This window comes from Cinclus cinclus, chromosome 2 (genome assembly GCF_963662255.1).
Source record: "Cinclus cinclus chromosome 2, bCinCin1.1, whole genome shotgun sequence".
NCBI lineage: Eukaryota > Metazoa > Chordata > Aves > Passeriformes > Cinclidae > Cinclus > Cinclus cinclus.
The window spans coordinates 101,373,700-101,394,041 of record NC_085047.1 but is presented as its reverse complement, the minus strand read 5'-3'; the positions used below and the strand labels follow the sequence as shown (position 1 = coordinate 101,394,041).

General features: G+C 41.4%; 1 protein-coding gene across 1 annotated transcript in view; it reads right to left on the bottom strand.

The window, feature by feature from the left end:
* Window positions 1-19,707, bottom strand: part of REPS2 (RALBP1 associated Eps domain containing 2) — a 90,751-nt gene extending 71,044 nt beyond the window's left edge. Inside the window, exon 1 of the mRNA XM_062515134.1 lies at window positions 19,501-19,707. Within this exon, the coding sequence (XP_062371118.1) occupies window positions 19,501-19,707 (207 nt within the window). The remainder of the gene's footprint in view (window positions 1-19,500) is intronic.
* Between the last annotated feature and the right edge of the window lie 635 nt (window positions 19,708-20,342).

The following is a 20,342-nucleotide window of genomic DNA, read 5'->3' as shown; positions in this document are numbered from 1 at the left end:
TACTGACAACTTACTGAAAGCAAGTTTAAATGGAAGAGGAAAATATTTTTGAACACGACAGAAATCATATTATTGCCATTTCTTCACTTGTAATTTTTCAACCATGGCTTAGTTTTATTTTGCTGTTGAAATCAGGTCAGAAAGCAGGAGTGGTTTTTCCATGTGTAAATACTTAAAATAGATATAGATTACATTTCACTGTTGAATTTGAGGGTAGGCTGATGCAAGATACTGGGAATTTTGGGGTGGGCGAGGGAGGCATTAAAAGTTGCTGGGGCTTGCATAGGGGTGGGGGGAAAATGCCAGTTTTACATCTGCTCTCCTGGTGACCAATCCACCAAGAAAACCAAAAAGCACCTCCATTGATGATCTGCTTCTCACCACAGTTGTGGGCTCATTGCTGATGAGCATGAATGGCAGTTTTTTCTTTCTTCAAGTGCTTAACAATACTAACTTTCTGAGTTGTTCTATAGCATCTGTACAGAGGAGTTTCAACCTCTAAAAAATAGTTTTAAGCAGAAAAAAACCTAACTGTTTACCCACAAGCACTTTCTCTCTAGAAACAACTCAGTGTACACCTATTTTGTAATACTATCTGAAAGACTCTCAGATTTTATTAAAAAGTGAAACATCTACTCTATGGTATGACACTAGATCTGAATTAAAACAACTTGCCTACTCTAACTAGTAGCAAGAAAATAAAAGTAGCACTGTCCATCATACATTTTAAAAAACGTAAACTTCCTAATTCTTAGAAAAATTTCTGGCGAGTACAAATTCTTAAAATGTTTGGGGAAAAAATAAAATTTAAAAGTCTTTTCTCAACATGTATGGCAGATACACTGCATTTACTCACTACAATTTCAAAACCTTGTTTGAGATTGATGTCACAAATCATTCTGACTCTCAGCACTGTATGTACTTCATTGGCACAAAGAGGGTATTTAATACTGACACACAAAATCCAACTTTGAGGAATTTTATGCCTATAGATTCAGGTGATCTTCAGGTACATGAAAAACCAGGATAATTTTAACTCTGACAAAGAACAAACTGTGCTACTTTTTTCTCTCAAAAACCCTAAGAACTACACAAATTTAATGATAATCTGTATGTTCCTATGCAAACAATCTCCAAAAAATTGTGACAACTACAAATGTCACAATGCATTAAGCAGAAAAAAGCATTCAAAATGCCACATAAATAATACAGTTAGGAACACCAACTAAAAATATATTTAACCTTATTTTTAAAATAGCCATGCCCTTTTAGATACTTATATCTTTATGTGTATTGATACATACATACCTGTATGCTTCATGCTTCCAGATTCAGAAATATAAAAAACCTTTTGTTCGTAATGAACAAGTCATGCAAAAATGACTCAATTAACCTACAGTTTATAGTAGAATTTATTTGTGTTCTGTACCTTTCTTTTTAATGTCACAATATTTGGGAACCATACCCAGGCTCTTATTGTTTTAAATCCCTCAGAACTGTTTTCACAATAATAATTCCCACAACACTGAAAATCTTTGGCATTATAATGTCAAAAGGAATTAATTCAAACTGAAAGAATACAAAATCTTTTGTCCTTTTTAACAAGAAATTTTAATGAGGTATATAATTGTACTTATTTCACATCAAGAGTACAAATTTAATTCAGATTGCATAAAACACCAGATTTCTTTTTTTCCCTTCCCTTGCTAAAAAAGCTGGAGGAACTTCCACAGAATATTAACCTTAAAAACCTTGACACTCCCCATAGAAAACTGATTCTCTACAAAAACTTTGGGAAGGGCTTGACTTGGATTCCTGAGGAAGACATTTATAGTCTGTTTGGGTCCCAGCCTACAGCAGGGCCACAGATGACAGTGCAGGATATGGAAACCCAACACATTGAACAATCATCCACATTGCATGAAACTTTGAGACTATGAGGAAAAAAATGGAAGGATAACAAAAAAACAATTCTAGAGATTAACATTTGTCCTAAGTCTCCTTATTAAGCATTCTGTAACATAATTGTTTGCATAGCAACTGCTGATCTTCTGTAAGTCTTGACAGACGTATGGGATGGTAATCATCCCACTTATTTTGCTCTTGAGAGCTTCATATATGACCTGTTTTTAAAGGAATTGATAAGAAACATTTCCGACTCAACAAGGAATTTACTGTGAATTCATTCCCTTACTGAGAGATTACTTTTGTGTTGGCTTTATTTGGGGCTGTTTCTTCAGTTTGGTTCCACTATTTCCAGCAGAGGGCCATTTGAACACTGGGCACTGTTAGGAGGCTTTTATTTTCTAGTCCACAACTAATGCTGGTTTCAGGGACAGAAACTGTATGTGACCACACAAGGAAGCCACTAACAACAGTACGTTTTTAAAACTAGAATTTAAAGGAAAGAATACAAACATGGTGAACATACCATATAACGCAATCCATCATTTCAACACGTGTAGAAACTCCAACCCTGCCTTACTGGAAACCAACATGCTTTTATGAACCTCAAAATCTCCATGAACTCTTTATGGATTAGCCCACTGGGACTGGGAGAAAGTTTTGGGGCAGGAAGTGACCCCAGACTCAAGTCACTGATGGACAGTACAAATCCTGCAGCTGGTTGATGCATTCTGACTGTCGTGATGAGCGGTTGTGATCTGCAGAACAGGCGGTACAGCCTGTCCACAGGGAGGACCTCTCCTGGCACTGCAGCTCCCCAGGGCCTTTGAAAACACCCCTGCGCCTCAGGCACAAGGGAGTCCACACTCAGAACCCAGAGGAAAGCCACAGTGGAATTCCCACTTCTCTGAAGAATCACTCCCACATGAGCCTTATTCTTTTGTCTGATGTGATCATCTGCACTGTTTTCTCTCTTACTAGCAAATGCTAACTCAAGATTCTTGATTAAAAATTCTCTGCTTGCACTTTCCCAAGACTTCCTGCAGAAATGTCCAAATGTAAATGTCAGTTTGCAGCACTAAACTAAAAGGAGGCATGGTAGCAGTTGGCTTGAAAAAGGAGAGGAATAATCTGTTCTTTGTATCCTCTGTACACCAGATACAAACAACACCAGGCTTAAAAACAACCTTGAACCCAAAGATAAGGCAGCAGTAGAGTCCATTAGCTATAAAAGTTGTAGAGTTAGCACTAAAGATTAACAAATTGCTCAATACATGGCAATGGGATTTTGCTATGGGCAGGAAAGGGTATTTAGGGATGCTCCAAGGTCCCTTCCATGCTTGTAGATTATTCAGTCACCTGTAAAGATGCAGCTGATGTGATCACACCATAGAATACTCTTTCCAATACTTTTCAGAACTCATTAGCTTTGGTGTCCATTTGGTTTGAAAAGAGGGCAGAGGTGTCAAGAAAAGTGTAGGGGCCTGGGGTCCAAGCCATGGGTGCCACTGACGTACCCGGATAGGGAATTCCACAAGGAACAGCCTCTCCTGGAGTCTCAGGCAGGCTTCAGCCACAAGGTACCAATATGCAAGCAGTGCCTGGAGTTCAGGCAATCAGCTCTTACAGGGATTTCAGCTCCAAGTGATTTCAGCTTGGCTTGCAAGGTACCTTTGGCCAGCACAGAGAAATGAGACTGGGAGGGTTGTGCAGAGATTCCACAGGATTCTTTATTGTCTTCTGTGGAGTCCAGGGACAGCAGCATTCCACTGAACTGGGTAAAAGCAGGGGTTTTTATAGGGAAGGTATGCCTTGACAGAATGACCAATGGTTTGGGGCTAAGGAAATATGACCAGTAGTGTTACAAGGAGATAAAGCAGGTCTGAAGCAAGGAGAAGGGTCTCTTAGCCCAGTCACTGTGACTGAGCAATTCTTACCTAGGGGATAGTTCTCCAAGGAGGCCTTGTCAGGGGCCCTGCTCCCTCCACAGAAAAGCATTTCCCAGACTATGATTTTCACAGGTGTTATCAGTACTGCTGACACAGCTCAGCCCCTTCTTTGTGCTGACACAGCCATCAGGTGTCACGAGTTGTTTCTGAACCAGTTAATGTTTCTGCTACAGCTAGCCCATGAAAAGTCCTATGCTGTACTCATGCTGCCACTTGCCTTTTTCCTATGACAAGGCATTGTGGAAGGCCAGGAGCAAGGGATGACAACCCAGGGGCAACTTACGACACAAATCTGTGTCTTGACAAGACTGTCCACTGGTCCCTACCTCAGCAGCCATTTCAAGAAAAAAGTGCAGAAACATCACTAATTTTCAATGACACCCAACATCTACAAAAACCTCAGATATTATTTTACTGTTTATCCTTACTTTTATTCTCTGTCATACTTTGAAAAGTGAAAATGACAAAGTCTAGTCTTACTGGGCAGCATCTCTTACTAATGAGCAAACGCTCTTCCTTTTGTACACTAAAGGGATCCTTGATCACTCCAGATTCACTGGTATTCCTCCCAGCCAGCTTCTTGCTCTAAAGGCAACAGAGTCAGTAATGAAGCAAAGAGTAGAGGAACACCCAGACCCAGCTGAGCAGGACTACAGGGATGAAGGTGTGCATTGTCCACTGCTTGTATCCAGCTTCTCAGAGCAACCTCAGCCCTGGCATTTACAGAACATGCACAAACATCTCTCTAGACTGGGGAAGCTGGTTAAACAAATACATCCCCTGAAATTATTTTGCATTCCAAATAGTCTTTCAAACAAACCACGTCACAAGCATTTTACAGAGCTCAAGACCTAAAACACATTTACAAAGTCAAAAGGTAGATAGTCAAGGCAAGTTTGGCTCATAATTAGATAACCTTACATAATTTTTTCCAAGATTTAGTATCAGCAAAAACACTTCTGTCATGAAAATGAATGGTGGAGTTTGTTATTTTTAAATTCCACTGGACATAGTTGTGCAGGTTTTGTACAGAAAGTTTTGTCCTGCAATGTTTATCCTTAAACATTTCTATAACAAAACTTTAGAAGTAAGACAAATGTTACTTCCAAGTAAAGAAAAACAGACAGCAGAGGAATAGTAAGAAATGAAGGAAAGTCTGTTACTCATTTTTACTCATATTAAAAAAACACTGGATTTTTTTAAAGATAAAAAAAAATCTATAAATACTATCAGAAGGTTCCACAATCCTCTTAATTAAGAATGAACTAGATATGGACATAAATAATGAGATAGATATATCACAAGAGAAATGTTTTGTAATAAGGCATAATCTTGCTGCAAAGGAGACTTAAGCAAGCAGAAGAATCTCCTGCACACCAGCACAACTAGGGCAGTTCCCTCATCACAGGCAGTGAAACCTGCAGGGAAACCACTGCTAAATGACCTAGACTTCTTAGACATAGCTGAAGAAATTATTGCCTCCTCACACAAACGAGAGAGGAATCAGTAAATAGCAAGGATGTTGGATATTTAATTTAGAAGTAGCCATCAACTGCAATATTCTGAGCTGGCCCACTGTGTGTGAGGGGCTCATCTCCTTGTTGTGCCAAGGATAATCCAGATGTTCATCTCAATCCCCATTATAAGGCATCACTTGGGGTCAACTGGGAACCTGGGCCTAAATACAATTAAAAAAAAAAATGGAGGGGGTTGGGGAGGGAAAGGAACAGACATTCTCTCCAGCTTTCAGGCAGATGGCAGTCACAAAGGCTGGAAACACTGGGAGAAAGAACTGGCACAAAAGGAATAAGAATAGTTCTGGGGGACATTGTCTTCAGTTTCATGGAGAGATAGAGGGAATTTATAGGACAGACAGCTCCCAAAGCCCTGCAGTGATCAAATGGGGGTGCAGGTGCAGGTCATCCTGCAAAGCACTCCGTAGGCAAGGGGTGCCTTGTGGCAAGCCCTTAGGAGACAACAGTAGACCCCTCAGTGGCTGTGGTCTATTTAAAACCAGAATATATGAGAATCCATCTTCACCAATGTCTGAGCACTTGCATTTTTCCTAATGCCAGAAAACTAAGGAAACCAAGGAGGTGATAGGATTCAGCTCTAGTTTCAAGGAAATATCCTCCAAGTAATGCATTTTAGCAAGGCATACAATTAAAAAAAAGCCCTAAGTAAAGCTGACAAAAAGAACAAGAACACATCCCTTCCGTTTCTCATCCCTCTATTTATTTATTTCCTGGCAGATGCAGAGAAGTGCTGAACCAGCAGCTCTCTTGGCTTGTGGAAGTCGCCAGCTGGGAACTAGGGGAACAAAGAGCAGTGCAGGTGGAGCTGTGTGGGAAGAGACAGGGGAGCAAAGAGGGGCACAAAAATAGTGGCACAGAGCAGACATGGAGACACTCGCCTGTCCCTTTTGCTCTTCTCCACTCACTACTGCAGGGATTTTTAAGATGCCATTTTACAGCCATCTTTTATCTCCTGCCCACACCACTCTTCAGAATCCTAGAATCATTTAGGTTGGAAAAGACCCTAATTCAGCACTGCTCCAGGGACGGTGACTCGACCACTTCCCTGGGCAGCCTACATCGGTCAAGGAGTTGTCTTTGGGCAGCAGAACCAATAAACCCCAACTTTCTCTAGACCCTTGCCATGAGATGACATTCCTATAGGGATGCTTTAATGTTAAACTGATTCTTACTAATTAATTATTAACTGATTAACTAATTTTAAGGCTGATTTTCTTTTGGAATGTTCCTCTCAAAAGCAAAATGAATAGGCTTTTCTTTTACCAGATGACTCAGTCCTTCCACATAACTCCTAGGTACTCTTCAAAGTCTCTCAATTTTCTTGACATTTTGTTGAAATAGTTAACAAATTCTTAAGTTATTACAGGGCTGAATTAACAGTATCATTGCACAAGCCTCACCTCTTTCAAAAACCAGACCAAAGAAACCTCAGCCCATGACATAGGAAATTGACAAATTTTAGATTACAGTAAGAAAGGCAAAGTAGAATAAGTAGTAATAAAGGAGACTATCTCCTTTTTTAACTGAAAGCACATAGCTATGTAGGAAATGGCAAAACTTTTCAGGAATATAGGTTTATGTGGTTAGTCATATAGTTATAGCAAAAAGACCATTAGTTGATAGGTTATTGCTAGCAGGAGATAAAATCTTGAACTGAATAAAGAACAGGGTGACATGTTAAGACAGCCCCTAATATGGAACCAGATGAGGGGTGCCTTTCCTGCAGTATACATTACACATTCAGAAACTCAAAGGTGTCTTCAGCCATTTGACCATTTAATGGTTAATGAGACTGATGGGTGCTCCCACAAGGACATAAATAGCCTTTATATTCTCCCTGCAATGTTGGTAATAAATGAGCTACTGCTGCTACAGAGGGATAAACTGAATGTTCTATTGCAACTAAGTACTTCTAGCATTGTGCTTGCAGCAGTTCTACATAGACCACAAGAAAAGAGGAACTCAACAGAGAGTGAGACTATCATTAAAAGCATTGACAGAAAATTCTAACGGAAGAGAAACATGACCAGCAGAGCAAAAGAAACACTTTATACCACATAGTACTGAAAAAACATTTGAGGTTAAGCATTTTTTAACTGTTAAGTTTGGGAAGTGGTCCACTATGGCAATGTATATTAGCTTATGACTCAAACACACCTTTCCTTGGAACACATAAAGCTTGATGGTACTACTCATCCACTTATTTAAATGTATTTCACATCTACAGCCCTTGACACATGGCTCCTCTTTCTTTTTATTAAACTGTCAAGCACCTATGTTTTGAAACTTAACTTGACCAAGTTACTAGAAGGACTATAAAAGTAGTATGGTGCTCAGCGATTAATTAGATGGTTACTAATATTTGCACTTACATGCTGCCAAATAATTTAAATAATAATATTTAAACTATGTAGTAAGGGGAGGGGGGGGAAAGAAAGAAAAAAAATATTCACAAATGTCTCTTTTACTTTTGCCCTTCTGGATGTTTCCCTCACTCAGAGATGTTTACTTTAAGGTCCATCCTTCAGTATCTGAACAGAATACCTTCATTCAATTTCCAGGCTAATCTCTTTTGTTGCAGGGCTTAAATCCAGTAGTTATACTGGAATAAAGTGCCTTGCTAGACTTAACTAAAGCTTTACCTCTTGCACATTTTCCCTGCAATCAAATATATGCATAGTAAGTAATGCAATCTAAAAACAGCTAATGAATATTTCCCATGGAAAAATACTCCTTTGGAGAATATACTCAAGGACAGTCCTGATTTAGACTAGATCAAATAAAAGATACAATTACTATAATACAGCTGTGGGTGGAGGAGGGGGTGGAGAGAGGGAGAAAGAAAGTAAGGGACTGATAACTTATGTAAATAACACTAAGAATTATTTTCCTGCTGACATCAGTACTGCCCAGTGCTGTTCTTTCTTGTTCTGAAAGATTTGCTGTGGCCAGTGAACCTGGGTCCTGTCATGCTGTGAGGTAGCAGGTGCTGTAACATCGTCAACCCCAGGCTCCCCATCCTGGTTCCTTCCTCTCACAACACTCAAAACACATTTTGACAGACATCACTTCACAGCTGTATTATTTTAGAGGTATACTTTATCTCCATAATAATAATAATAATATAGTGCTGTTTTTAAAAAGAACTCCATGGTTAAGCGAGGGTAGCAGCAGGATACAACATAATTGAGAAGAAAACCCCATACACACTATCTGTTGCAGGGGTACATCTCCATCATGTATCAGGCATAGAAAACAGAAAGCTGAGGCTCTCTTAATTTCTAACCTTAGCAGCACCTCATGAAAAAGTGAACCTAAAAAATGGGTAAGATTTTGGGTGGTTTTGGGGAATTTTGAGGGGTTGTTTATTTGTTTTGGGTTTGGTCCTTCTCTTTTTGTTGCCAGGCTTTCCAAGAGATTACCCAAAGACTCTTGGAAGCTTCAGATCTCAGCACAGTATCTCTCTTTAAAGCTTACTGGGTTCTAGCCTGTTTCATCTTCCATCTGCAACAGACATTTATATTTATAACCTGCTCACCACCATGATACCTAAAGCTTCTAATAAAAACCAGAAACAAGCAGCTTCCTGGACCCTGCCTTTTATTACTCAACAACAGAGAGCAGCTGTTAAAAACATAATTGGGTTTTATTTATTTTTGCCTTCTGATCTAGCAAACCAGAGAAGCCCCAATAAACACTGGCCAGCTGGATGATTCCTTCAGGCTCCTCCAGTCTCTTTCACATCCACTGCTTCCAATGACATTCACTACTGTCCTGCTTCTACATATCTCCCTCAGCCTCAGGTGAGGTCTTCATTTATACATTCTTAAAAGGGAAAATTCATTTCAGCCTATCTATTCTTTATGCTTCCAACAAGCACCATAAGGGATCTCCTGTAGGTACCAGAAGCACAAAAAAGCTGCTGGGAGGCGTGAACTTCACATGGACCAAACCCAGAAAGGAACCTGGCCAGTAGCCCAGACATCAGCCCACCATGACCAGCAGAAATGTACTACCTGCTCTGGAATAGGCTTGTTTCTCCTTCACATGCTTCTTAAAAAGGGTATTACTGTACATTAGGTCCAAAGGAAAATTTGTTTACATTAATGCTGAAGTCAAGAGCTTACAGAAGAGACAGTCTGAACATATGGGACATGTCCATGCACCTAAATAGGAGAACGCTTCTAGCAGCTACAATTATCTAGGTCTTCCACAACTTTCAGCAATAATAGAGAAAAATCTCATTCTTCAGAGATTTAAACAATTGTTTCTTACTTATCAGGATGAGTTATTGACTCTGCATGGCAGATCTGACAGCTGCTGTCTCTCTCATTCTGAAAGCAGCGGCAGAAAGCATTTAAAGTTGTTAAAAATCACTGGAGTTAATATCCAGGAAGTAGCAAACACCACACGAAAAATACAAGAAATCTTCCCCAGCTAGATGCCAGCCAGCAGATCCGGTCAACTTGAACTAGACTAAATAAAAATACTGCAACATCTTGAATCTCTTCCTGGAGGGAAAAAAAAAAAAAAAAAAAAAAAAAAAAAAAAAAAAAAAAAAGCAACAACCCAAACTCAATCGACTATGATTCCAATGAAACTTTCAAATTTCTACCAGGAAAGAAAATGGGTTTTTTCCAGGTCACCTTAACACAAAGGTACCATAGAGTGCCTTGGAAGCTGCTGTTTTGATGTTTCACACGTTTGTAGATGACATCTCTGAGGTACCACAGTGTCCCTTCTGAACAGGCTGCCTGGCCACCACCAGTTCTATCTGTAATGGCAGAATTAGTGTAAGAAACAGAAAGGAACGAGAGATGATGCACACCAACAACCTCTTTCCCAAAATTCATGTGTTTAAGGTGTCACAGTGCTTCAACATCCAAGCAGTTCAAAACAAAGTGTTTCAACTTCATTAAACAAATTAAAAGCTTTTAAACATTTCCAAAGCAACTTCTCTTGCAAACATCATTACATTTGCCCTAGAAGACAGGAAGAAATTCTAGCATTTCCCATAAAAATGCAGTTCTGGGTTTTGTTCCACTTTCAGACAAAATAAAACTTAACCAACACAGAAGAAAACAGAAATTCCGTGACACATAATACATTTTTGCCACAAACAAATCTCTTACAGACATATCTACCACTCCATCTTATTTTTTTTTTCTAAATTAGCTTCTTTCCTCCATAGTTACTGTTATTTGATTTTTTGGACTGTCTACCCCAATAAAACCTTGATGCTTCCTGTATCCCTCCTGTTTTATCATATGTGGCATGTTTCCTGAATTCACCTCCCTAGTGCTTACAACTACAGCAGGTCCTTTTAAAGGCAAAGCAGCAAATACACAAAATATTATCTTCTACAGATGTGCAGTTATCTTAATCAATAACATTTATTAAAACCCTTCTTTAGTTGACAGTTATGGACTATTTTTATAAGAATGAAGAGCTGTCAAAAGTTTTCTTAACTGAAGGTGCACCCTTGCTGCTAGTTCCATTGCATATGGTGTATGCTAAAGACACTTCCTGCCTTTCTTGGTCTTATATCCAGTTTACCTCTAGTTGGAATCCACACATCTTTTGGAAAAGCAGGCTAAAATTTTTCTCTTCCACATCACTAAATAAAACACTAAAATATCACTATTTCACCCAATATGCTTGCACCTTATGTGTAGAAATGCATTCTTCAGTCAGTGACAATCTACTTGCTTGTGTCCAAATCAAGGTTTGTTCTCAATTCAGCTAAAGAGCACAGGATCTCAAAACAGCAATACTAAAGCCAAAGATGACACCATCTCCAGTGCCCATGCACATTATGGCACATTTTCTACCACAATTTGCATTTGCAATTCTATCTGTACACAATAAAGGAAAAGCAGCCTATAGCTATCAAAACATATAGATATTCTTATAAAGATTGCAATTACTCAGAGGAAGAAAAGCAAATATATATATATATATATATATATATATATATATATATAGACTCACACAACTGAGTTTTGGCCTCCCTCTCTTTTTATTCTTATTTTTGGCATTTGGAATCTCAGTGTATTTCACCTTTTGCTCTCTACTGCTCTTACTGTTTGCAACAAAATAATCCTGATTCTGCTGTTAGCCCACAGCAGTCACCCTGTTTTGCAAATGATTAGACACATTGTTTTGTTCCGAATACCATCATCTTGGCTTCCATAGGACATCATTGTGTAAATTATGCCAGAAGTAAATAATGCATGAAATGTGAAATGTTGCCTATGCCAAAGCTGATCTAATGTTTCTTGGTGCAGAAAGAGACTTTAAGAAAAAGAAAGGATTAAAAAAAAGGTAAAATAATTTGAAAGGCTCACGCCAAAAAAACACTTGACATTTATAATCCTAATAATAAAGTAATGCTACAGACATTTGCTATTGAAAGTAGAATTCAGCTTCATGACTCATACCGGAGTGAGCAAGCAGACACCATGGACCATATTCAGACACTTCGAATTCAAGCTCAGCCAAGTGTTTCCCATTAGCAGACACTAAATTTTCAGTGCCACCAATCCAGTGGGAATTATGAGGCCCAAATCCAGCATTTTATTATGGCTCAGCCCAAAGGAGCATATCCTCACTTCTTCCTGACAGTGAAGGGGACCAACCCAGTCCTGCACATTCAGACTGGATGACTACACAGGTGCAGGGCTAAAATACTAGAACCAATATTTGCAGCTTTTTTGGATGGGGGAAAGACTGCAGGGCAGGAAAAAAAAATCCTACAGGCATTAAAAATAAAGCAGAAGAAAACACTGAAGATGAGCTCTGGTAGTCAAGCTATCAAAAGTTACTCAAGACTCCCACTTTTTTTGCAGGCTTCACAGTGCTGAACATGGGGCACTCCTGTGGCTCTGCTCAGCAATGTGTGCACCCTGTAAGGGCCTGCATGACCCCAGCAGGCACAAGAGATGATTTAACAGGCAGACACTGTGTAACCTCAGAATGGTTCTAAGCAGTCTGTTCCAGACCAGAGAGTACCCAGGGTACAGAGGAGCATCTTCAACACCCCACTGCAAACACAGCCCCCAGTCTGAAGCAACTGGCAGCACCAAATATCGGAACTTCAGTGTTTGCAGGGCAGATTTTTGGGAAAATAAGCTATTTAAAACATTATTTAAGTCCAAAGGGAGAAGACCTTAATTTCATAATTAGCTAATAAAGACCTGTCTTGTGAGTTGGTCATCATTACAACAAGACTCTTACTTTTTTAAAAAAAATATGGTAACAATTTTTTTAACACAAAGTAACAATTTAAAATATATCTAAGCAACCACATCACCTAATATTTATCTTAATTCTTATTTGATAAGAAATTTGCTCCATTATAATTGTTAATAAGAGACATCTACTTGTGTGGTTATGCATGTCATATGCAAAGTTAAATTAATCTGAAAACTGGAATTCATTGAAAAATACAGTCTTCATTGCTAAAAAACCAAAAGCTACATATTTCTTACATATACAAGATTTGAAACTTTATAAACACATTTTGCCTTTTAAACACTTTGACAAATGAAGTAAATCTAATTTGCAGTTAATAATTTAGTTGATTATTTCTGGTCACTATGTCCTACCAGATCACAGAACTAACGGATCTCATCCCACCGCATCTTTCCACCTCATCATCATATCTAAAAGGCAGGAATAAAAAAAAATTTAAAAAAAATTAAAATAATGATAAACAAAAAAAAGTTACTCCCAACAGAGTTCTCAATTTTATGCACTGCCACCTAATACTGCTGCTGAATACAATGGATAAAGAAAATATTCTCTCTGTTCAGGAAGAGGGGATTGCTATTTGTCCCCAGTTGATTTTCTACTCTGCCAAACTTTTCTAGTTAATTATCCACTAACTCAGCTGTTAAACTGTTTGACTGTCTCAAAAGTTGGACTAGCATATATGGCTCATTAATGTTTTATTTTACCACACTGTTGGTATGTTTAGATGTTGATACATCCAACAATCTTGCTTTACAAATATTATATCATATCTATTTCTCAAATCATAGTACTTTAAATTTAAATAGGTCATTTATCCTGATTCCTTGCCTGAGAAATGCTTGTTCCATCTTTCATTAATCTATCTTGGCGAAGTTTTTCAGCTCAGCTAAATTCATGTTTTCAGACTTTACACCATCCGTCCTTCATAAGGTGTGTTTGAGCCAGATTCAGCCACTAAAGTGAATTGTGTTCAACATCTCCTTTGCAAACAGACTGTGGCAACATCCTCAATCAGTGTATAACATCACAATGCTGACAGCAGATTGCTGTAGATATACACAAGACTAGAAGAGGTTATGTTCTGAGGTTTGGTGAGCCCCACTGCATTTATGTAAGTACCATGACAACACCACTTACTGAAAACATAAAAATGAAAACCATTCTTCATTGCCCCAGCTTCATACTGCAGCAACCTCTCATGAAGAAAATTAACTCTTTTTCATCCCAAAGGATGAAAAGGATTTCATCCCATTCCTTTTGTATTATTTTAAATCACTGGGACAGCAAAGCATTATTTTCTTCAGAAATTAAATAATTAGTAAAGTGATGCTTGGCTGTTATGAGGGTTGATTTCTGAAGGCAGCAGGCCCTGACCAAACTAATTCTGACCATCCCACTGGATGTCTGTGACAAGCAGGTCTAAGAGGCTGTTTTACAGTGTGATTTGAAACACACTTGGAAGGAATGGCTTCTACAAGTCATCTCTTGTGTACGTCAACACTAAGGCACTCAGAATTACTAATCTTGTAAGCAGTGACTATGAAGTGATAGTTTACATCATAAAAAACAGTTTAAAGACTTATTAAGACCTCTATTTTATTTGCTTAATGAAACACATCAGCAAGATAGCTCCAGGTGAAATTTTACCCTTTACTTTGTTGCAATTTAGAAATTTTCTTAGTAACAATACTACTGTAGCTTTTACTTGCGGGTATTTCATTCTCCTACTTACATATACACAAGTTTGCCAGTGACTCCAGAAAGGCAACCACAGTTTAGGAGACTGTGGTCAGAAGTACTGATATGAAATGCCAGTTTACCTTTCCTCCACTTGCTGCACTGCTGACATGATGCTGTACCACGCTTTTGTTTCTTCCTGACTCAAAGACATCAGTAGGATGCAACTTCTCTCTTAACACCACTTTTTGATGGACCAACTGTTCTCTCAGCAAAATCACATGGCCAGCACAAGCATAATGCCACATTCTGTCAAAAGCTGCAACAGAGTGAACTTTATTTTTGTAAATTAACATTGAGTCCAGACTTTCCTCACTCAAACAGCTCTCATTGTAGCTGCCACAGTTCTTTCTTTTTTCCGCCTGTTTGAAGCAGTTAGTTCCACCCCAGCTATCATGCAGGTAATAATTTATACTTACAGAATTGAGAAAAATTAATTTCAGAAAGCCAATCCTTACAGGCTTTTGTCCAAAGAAATATCAATTTAAGCATTTTTTGTTAGTCTATTCACACTTCTGCTTTTTGAACACAACACAGTTAAAGTGTAGAGCTGTAACTATAGAGACAAGGCACAATAAACACAAATTAACTCACGAAGTCTGTGGAAGAAAAGCACGACCGTTTGTCTGTGTTCCCTATTCACACAGCACTGGAAGGAGAGTCCCGGCTAAAAAATGCAGTGCCTGTATAGCTCCAGCATCACACAATTAGTACTTGTCATCCTTGGAGCTCAGAATAACACAGTGTGTTCGTTTGCAGAGGAAAGAATGCATTTTCTTAAGAAAACTGGATCTCTGTGCTGACAGTGCCAAGTCCACAAATAAGATTAAGGTTTATAAAAGTGAGAATTAAAGATACTGTCAGACAACCAAGTGAGAATTAATCAAGTAAGTCAGAAACCAATGAAAATAAATAAGCATTTTAGTGTAAATCTTGAGTCCAATTTGGGTCTTCAATTTCTTAAGACAGCATACTCAGAGAGACAATAGTAATGTCAACAAACAGCAAAGCCAGCACAAGGTACCTCTCCTCTGCTGATAAAGAGGGCAGTGATTCCATAAAGCTTTATTGTTGTAGCTGAGCTGCCTGCAGACATCAGCCTGCTGTTAGTTGGCACCCACAACAAACACTTGGGGTCCCAGGCTCAGGCAGCAGAGGCTGTATGTACTTGCTGGTGGCCAGCTTCAAAAAGGGTCACAAGTCAACTGCCCCAAATGAGACAGAGCAAACCAGCCATGGTCAGCCCCTGGCACAGCTGTCAGTGCGGAGCACTGACATCCCAATGCACTCGGGGAGCATAATCCAACAGATCTTCCAAGGAATAGGCCCAAAACCCCAGCGAGTTTGCCCACATGGGCACACAAACCAGTTTTAGTCACCCACTGATGGCCAGCAGTAGTGCCTGCTGCCTTCCTCCCACACCTCTGCCTGCTGCTTCCCCTTGTTAGAAGGGTTACTGATATTGATATGTGTAACAAAGCATGCTGTGGGATCACCAATGCTTTTGTGGGCCCAGAGAGGCCAAAACATTTACTTTTTTCAAAATTTTTTTTTCTTTGTACAGATTCAGTTCTTTTCCCTTTTGTTACAAGCCTGAAGTGTAGAGAACACCATTTTCAACCTCATCAACACACATGTATATATACAAATCCAGCAGATGCTGATGAATTTCTTCTAATTCTGACAGTCTGCATAAGTGTGTGGTGCATGACTAGTCTGTTCCTTCTCCTTCAACATAAATACTGTAAAAACTTGAAATAAAAACAACCCCAGCACAGACCTTTCAGGCAAATAATTACAGACATTTTGCAGAGTTACGTTAAATGCCACTGGTAAAAGATCTGCCATAGGTTTTGTGCAAGTCTAAATACAATTTTAATGGCTCTGTCTTTAACCAAACAATATGTCTAGCCAGAGACTTTCAGTACACTGGGGAGGTATGATTATACAGTCCACAAAACCCATGCTGTTCTGCCCCTGCCATGCCCTTCTCTGTCCTATGAAGTGTCTGACATTTTTAATTTTAGTGCTAACTGCAACCTTTTTTCCAGAACTGAAATAACTCTTGCTGAGTTCATTGTTTGATCCTGTCTGTAAGTAAAGCGAAATCAGTACAAGCTCTGCTGAAGCCTACTGCCCAGCAGAATTGCTGGCTTTAATGAGCCTGGGTGTAATGAATCTGTGTTCAATCACTTCATTCTTAGCAAGACCCAGGACTCTCGGGGGCATGCCATCTGCTCTGACTGACCCGGCTGCTCTTGGATTCTTTCCAATTATTCCAGCATTTCCTCTTCTGCCACATGCTCTTGCATTTCCTACCTGCTCTCTGTTACCTAGCCTCTTTCATCCATGTAACTTCTTGGATTAAGCCAACAAACCTTTCAACCAAACCAAATCCTTGCCTGTTTGCTGTCTGAGAGCACACACCACTGCTTTTCCTTAGGAACAGACATCCCAAACAGCACTGCTCCATCCAGGAAGCACCCACTGATTTTTGTCTTGATGGCAAACCCTGCCATTACAGGTAAGGAGTGGAGGGAGATTTCTTATGATGCTTGTGAGCATCATCCAGATGAGTAATAAATCTCAATCAAAGACTATAACGAAAAGGTCCTTCTTTCTCAAAAAATTTATCCCATTTATTACACAAGTACAGCTGAAGACAGCACAGGTTTAAGAATGCCACAGCACTAAATGTCAGTTCTGGAAGCACCCTGATTTGTAAAACCACTCCTCAATGAATGCCTTGAGAATAAAAAGCTGCAAATTGCACATAGCTTACAAAACCATCCATAAGAGTCTCTTACTATAAGCCCATGCAAGGGCTAGAGAATGGTGTTAGGTACCTTCTGGACTGGGCAGACTCTGCTTAGCAGAAATCCAGAATTGGTTTCCAAACCAAATCTCCCCATTTCTGACGTGAATAAACTCAGCATGACCATTTCTCAGTTGGTCAGTAGGGATGCTGCCTGTACACAAAGCACTAATAGTGACAGATGGGGATTTCAGAAAGAATAAAAAGCCCCCAGAAACATTCATAATCAAAAATTATTTCAAAGAAAGCATGTTATCTTAACCAAAACAAGCTGTCTTGGCCTAAAACAGGTGTTCCCTGTACCAGCAGAAAGTGTATACCAGGAATCTCTGTGTATTGCTCCCTTAACTGTTAGAATGGTAGGATTTTTTAAATGCAAAGATATTAAATTCCATTTTTGGAATATAATAAGACAAAACATCAGAAAAATACCACAGACAACACTGTGGGATTTTCCCTATCAAAACATCCCCATTTGCAATTTATTTTTTTTCAACTCATTTCATTAATTCATTTTTCCTGAAGTATCAGGAAATGTTAGAATACCTGACAGTGGTGGGTTCTGAGGACAAGCATGCCAGTACTAGAGCAGAATGCCACTGTGATTAGTGCCCTATAAACAAGAGGGGGAGGGAAGGAAGGAGAAAGAGAAACAGACCCAGATCCCACAGGCCTTATTATCTGAATATTTCTGAGGCCAATTACAGAATTCTTTGCCAGTAATGTTCTCCCCACAGCATAAAGATACCTGGAAATAATCTAAAACGGTTCAAAAAAAAAAAAACCCCAGAATGTCAAAACCAACCAACAAACAAATTCAAAAACAAAACCCCCCAAAACAAAACCAAAGTCAATACCTCACCATTTCCAGGGTTAAATCACACATTAGTACCAAAACAACTTTTCAAACAAACTATGATAATAACATAATCATAATAAAACATAATAACATTTCACTTAAATTATAGGGTAAGACACTACAAAGCCATAATAAGAGGTTTTTTTTACATACTTCTTTGAAAAATTAAGTGGCTATTCAAATAAGCCTTCTTATTTGAAATTAAATGTCCTGTTCTTCCTCCTTGCAAAAATAGGAAAGAGGAAGAACACTCTTAAGTGCTCTATTTGAAATCTCTACTTTCACCACTTGATTCACCTGCAAGACCAAGGTCACAGTGTGGCTCAATATAAGGTAGTAATACAGTGCTCAGTAAGATTGCTGTTTTATTGAACTGGTAAAGAGCACAAGGAGGAAGAAAAATATCCTTGAAACATCACGATTGTCAGAATTCTCTGTGCAATATGAATTTATATAACTCATCAAGAGACGATCTGCTAGCTATCAGGAGAGCAGTAGAGTTCACTACCTTTGGGCAGCACCCAGGTACATGACCTCCACTTCTACGTAACTTTTTTCAGCTTGATAAGTAAAAGCTATTGAAGAACAAAATTCCTGAAAATAAGAGTTAAATAAATAAGTAAACTATCATGAATAGCCTATCTCTGTTGAGGAAGTATTAGGCAATGACAGAGTGTTTGTTAAATTACTAATCTGCAGGTGGAGAAGACCCAAGCCCGAGTCCTTCCTGTTCAGGAAACTGACACAAGCTTTCTCGCACCCTGGACAAGCTTTTCCTCAAAAAGCAGGAGGGCTCCTCCTCACAGCCCCTATTGGGGACCACTCCTCTGCTGCTCTGACGGGGGAGAGCCTCGCACCTTGTATTCGCGCTCTAGAACCGACACTAAACACCGCAACAGCACTTTACCTGCGGTTTTTTTGTTGTTTTTTTTCTTCCACTGAAACAATATTTAGGAAAAAACCCTCAGTGGTAAACCAGTAATTTAGGACATGGAACGTCCTTTCATACAGCTGCCTTTACCGACTTTGGGGGCCCTTTTGAGAAAGGCGACGGCACTACCGACCTGACAGGAGAGCCCGCGGTGCCCAGCCCGGCGCGGGCGGCCCCGCACGCACCCGCAGCCGGAGGGCAGCACCGCGGAGCGCCGGCACTGCCGGCGCGGTCCGGAGGAAGCGAGCGGGCACGGAGCAGCCGCAGCACCGCCGCTGCGGACGGGACCGGCCCCGCTCCGCTCTGCCCCGCCGCCGACAGGGCTGTGCCTCCCCCCGGCCCCGCGGGCAGCGCAGGGACACCGGCCCGCCCGCAGCCCCCAGCTTCCCGGCGGAGGCAGCGCCGGCCCCTCTCCCGAAGGGCTGCGGGAGCAGGTCCCGTCCCGTCCCGCACCCCCCCGAACCGGCCGCACCCCGCACTCCGGGGCCAGCTGGAGCGGACACCCCCGGACCCACCTGGTGCAGCGTGTCCGGGGGCAGCTGGGAGGCCCGGAACAGCTCGCCCACGCTGCTGCCCCCGGCGGCCGCCTCGGGGGGCGGGCAGCACCGCGAGAAGAGCTCGGAGTAGCGCTGCTGCTCGGTCTCGCTCAGGGGCAGGAGCAGACCCCCGGTGCCGCCGGCGGCAGCTGCGGAGCCGGACCCCCCCGGCGGCCCCTGCTCCATGGCGGGGCGGCGCAGGCACAGCCGCTCGGCGGGACAGCGGGTGCCGCGCCGCCGGGGAGCGGGGGGACGGGCGGCGTGGCGGGGCCGGGGGTGGGACGGGCGGTGTGGCGGGGCCGGGGGTGGGACGGGCGGTGTGGCGGGGCCGGGGGCGGTGCCGCGCTGCGGCGGCGAAGGTGCAGTCCCCGCCCGGCGAGCGCCGCCCCGGCCCCGCAGTGCCCCGGCCCCGCCCCTGCCCTGCCCTCCCCTCCCCTCCCCTGCCCTCCCCTCCCCTCCCCTCCCCTGCCCTGCCCTCCCCTCCCCGCCCCTGCCCTGCCCTCCCCTCCCCGCCCCTGCCCTGCCCTCCCCTCCCCGCGGCCCCTCGGGCTGCCCGCCCGCGCTCTCGGGCCTCCCGCTCCTACCCCGCTGCGGGACCGCGCTCCCGGCTCTCAGCAGCACGCGGGTTTCTCCCCAGATGGTAGAACCACGGAATGGCTTGGATTGGAAGGGACCTTAAAGAACGTCTCGTTCCCACCTCTCGGCCGTGGGCAGGGACACCTCCCGCTAGACCAGGTTGCTCAATGCCCCATCCAACGCGGCGTCGAACTCTGCCAGAGATGGGGCATCCCTCATCAATAGCGTTTTCAAAGTACCACCTC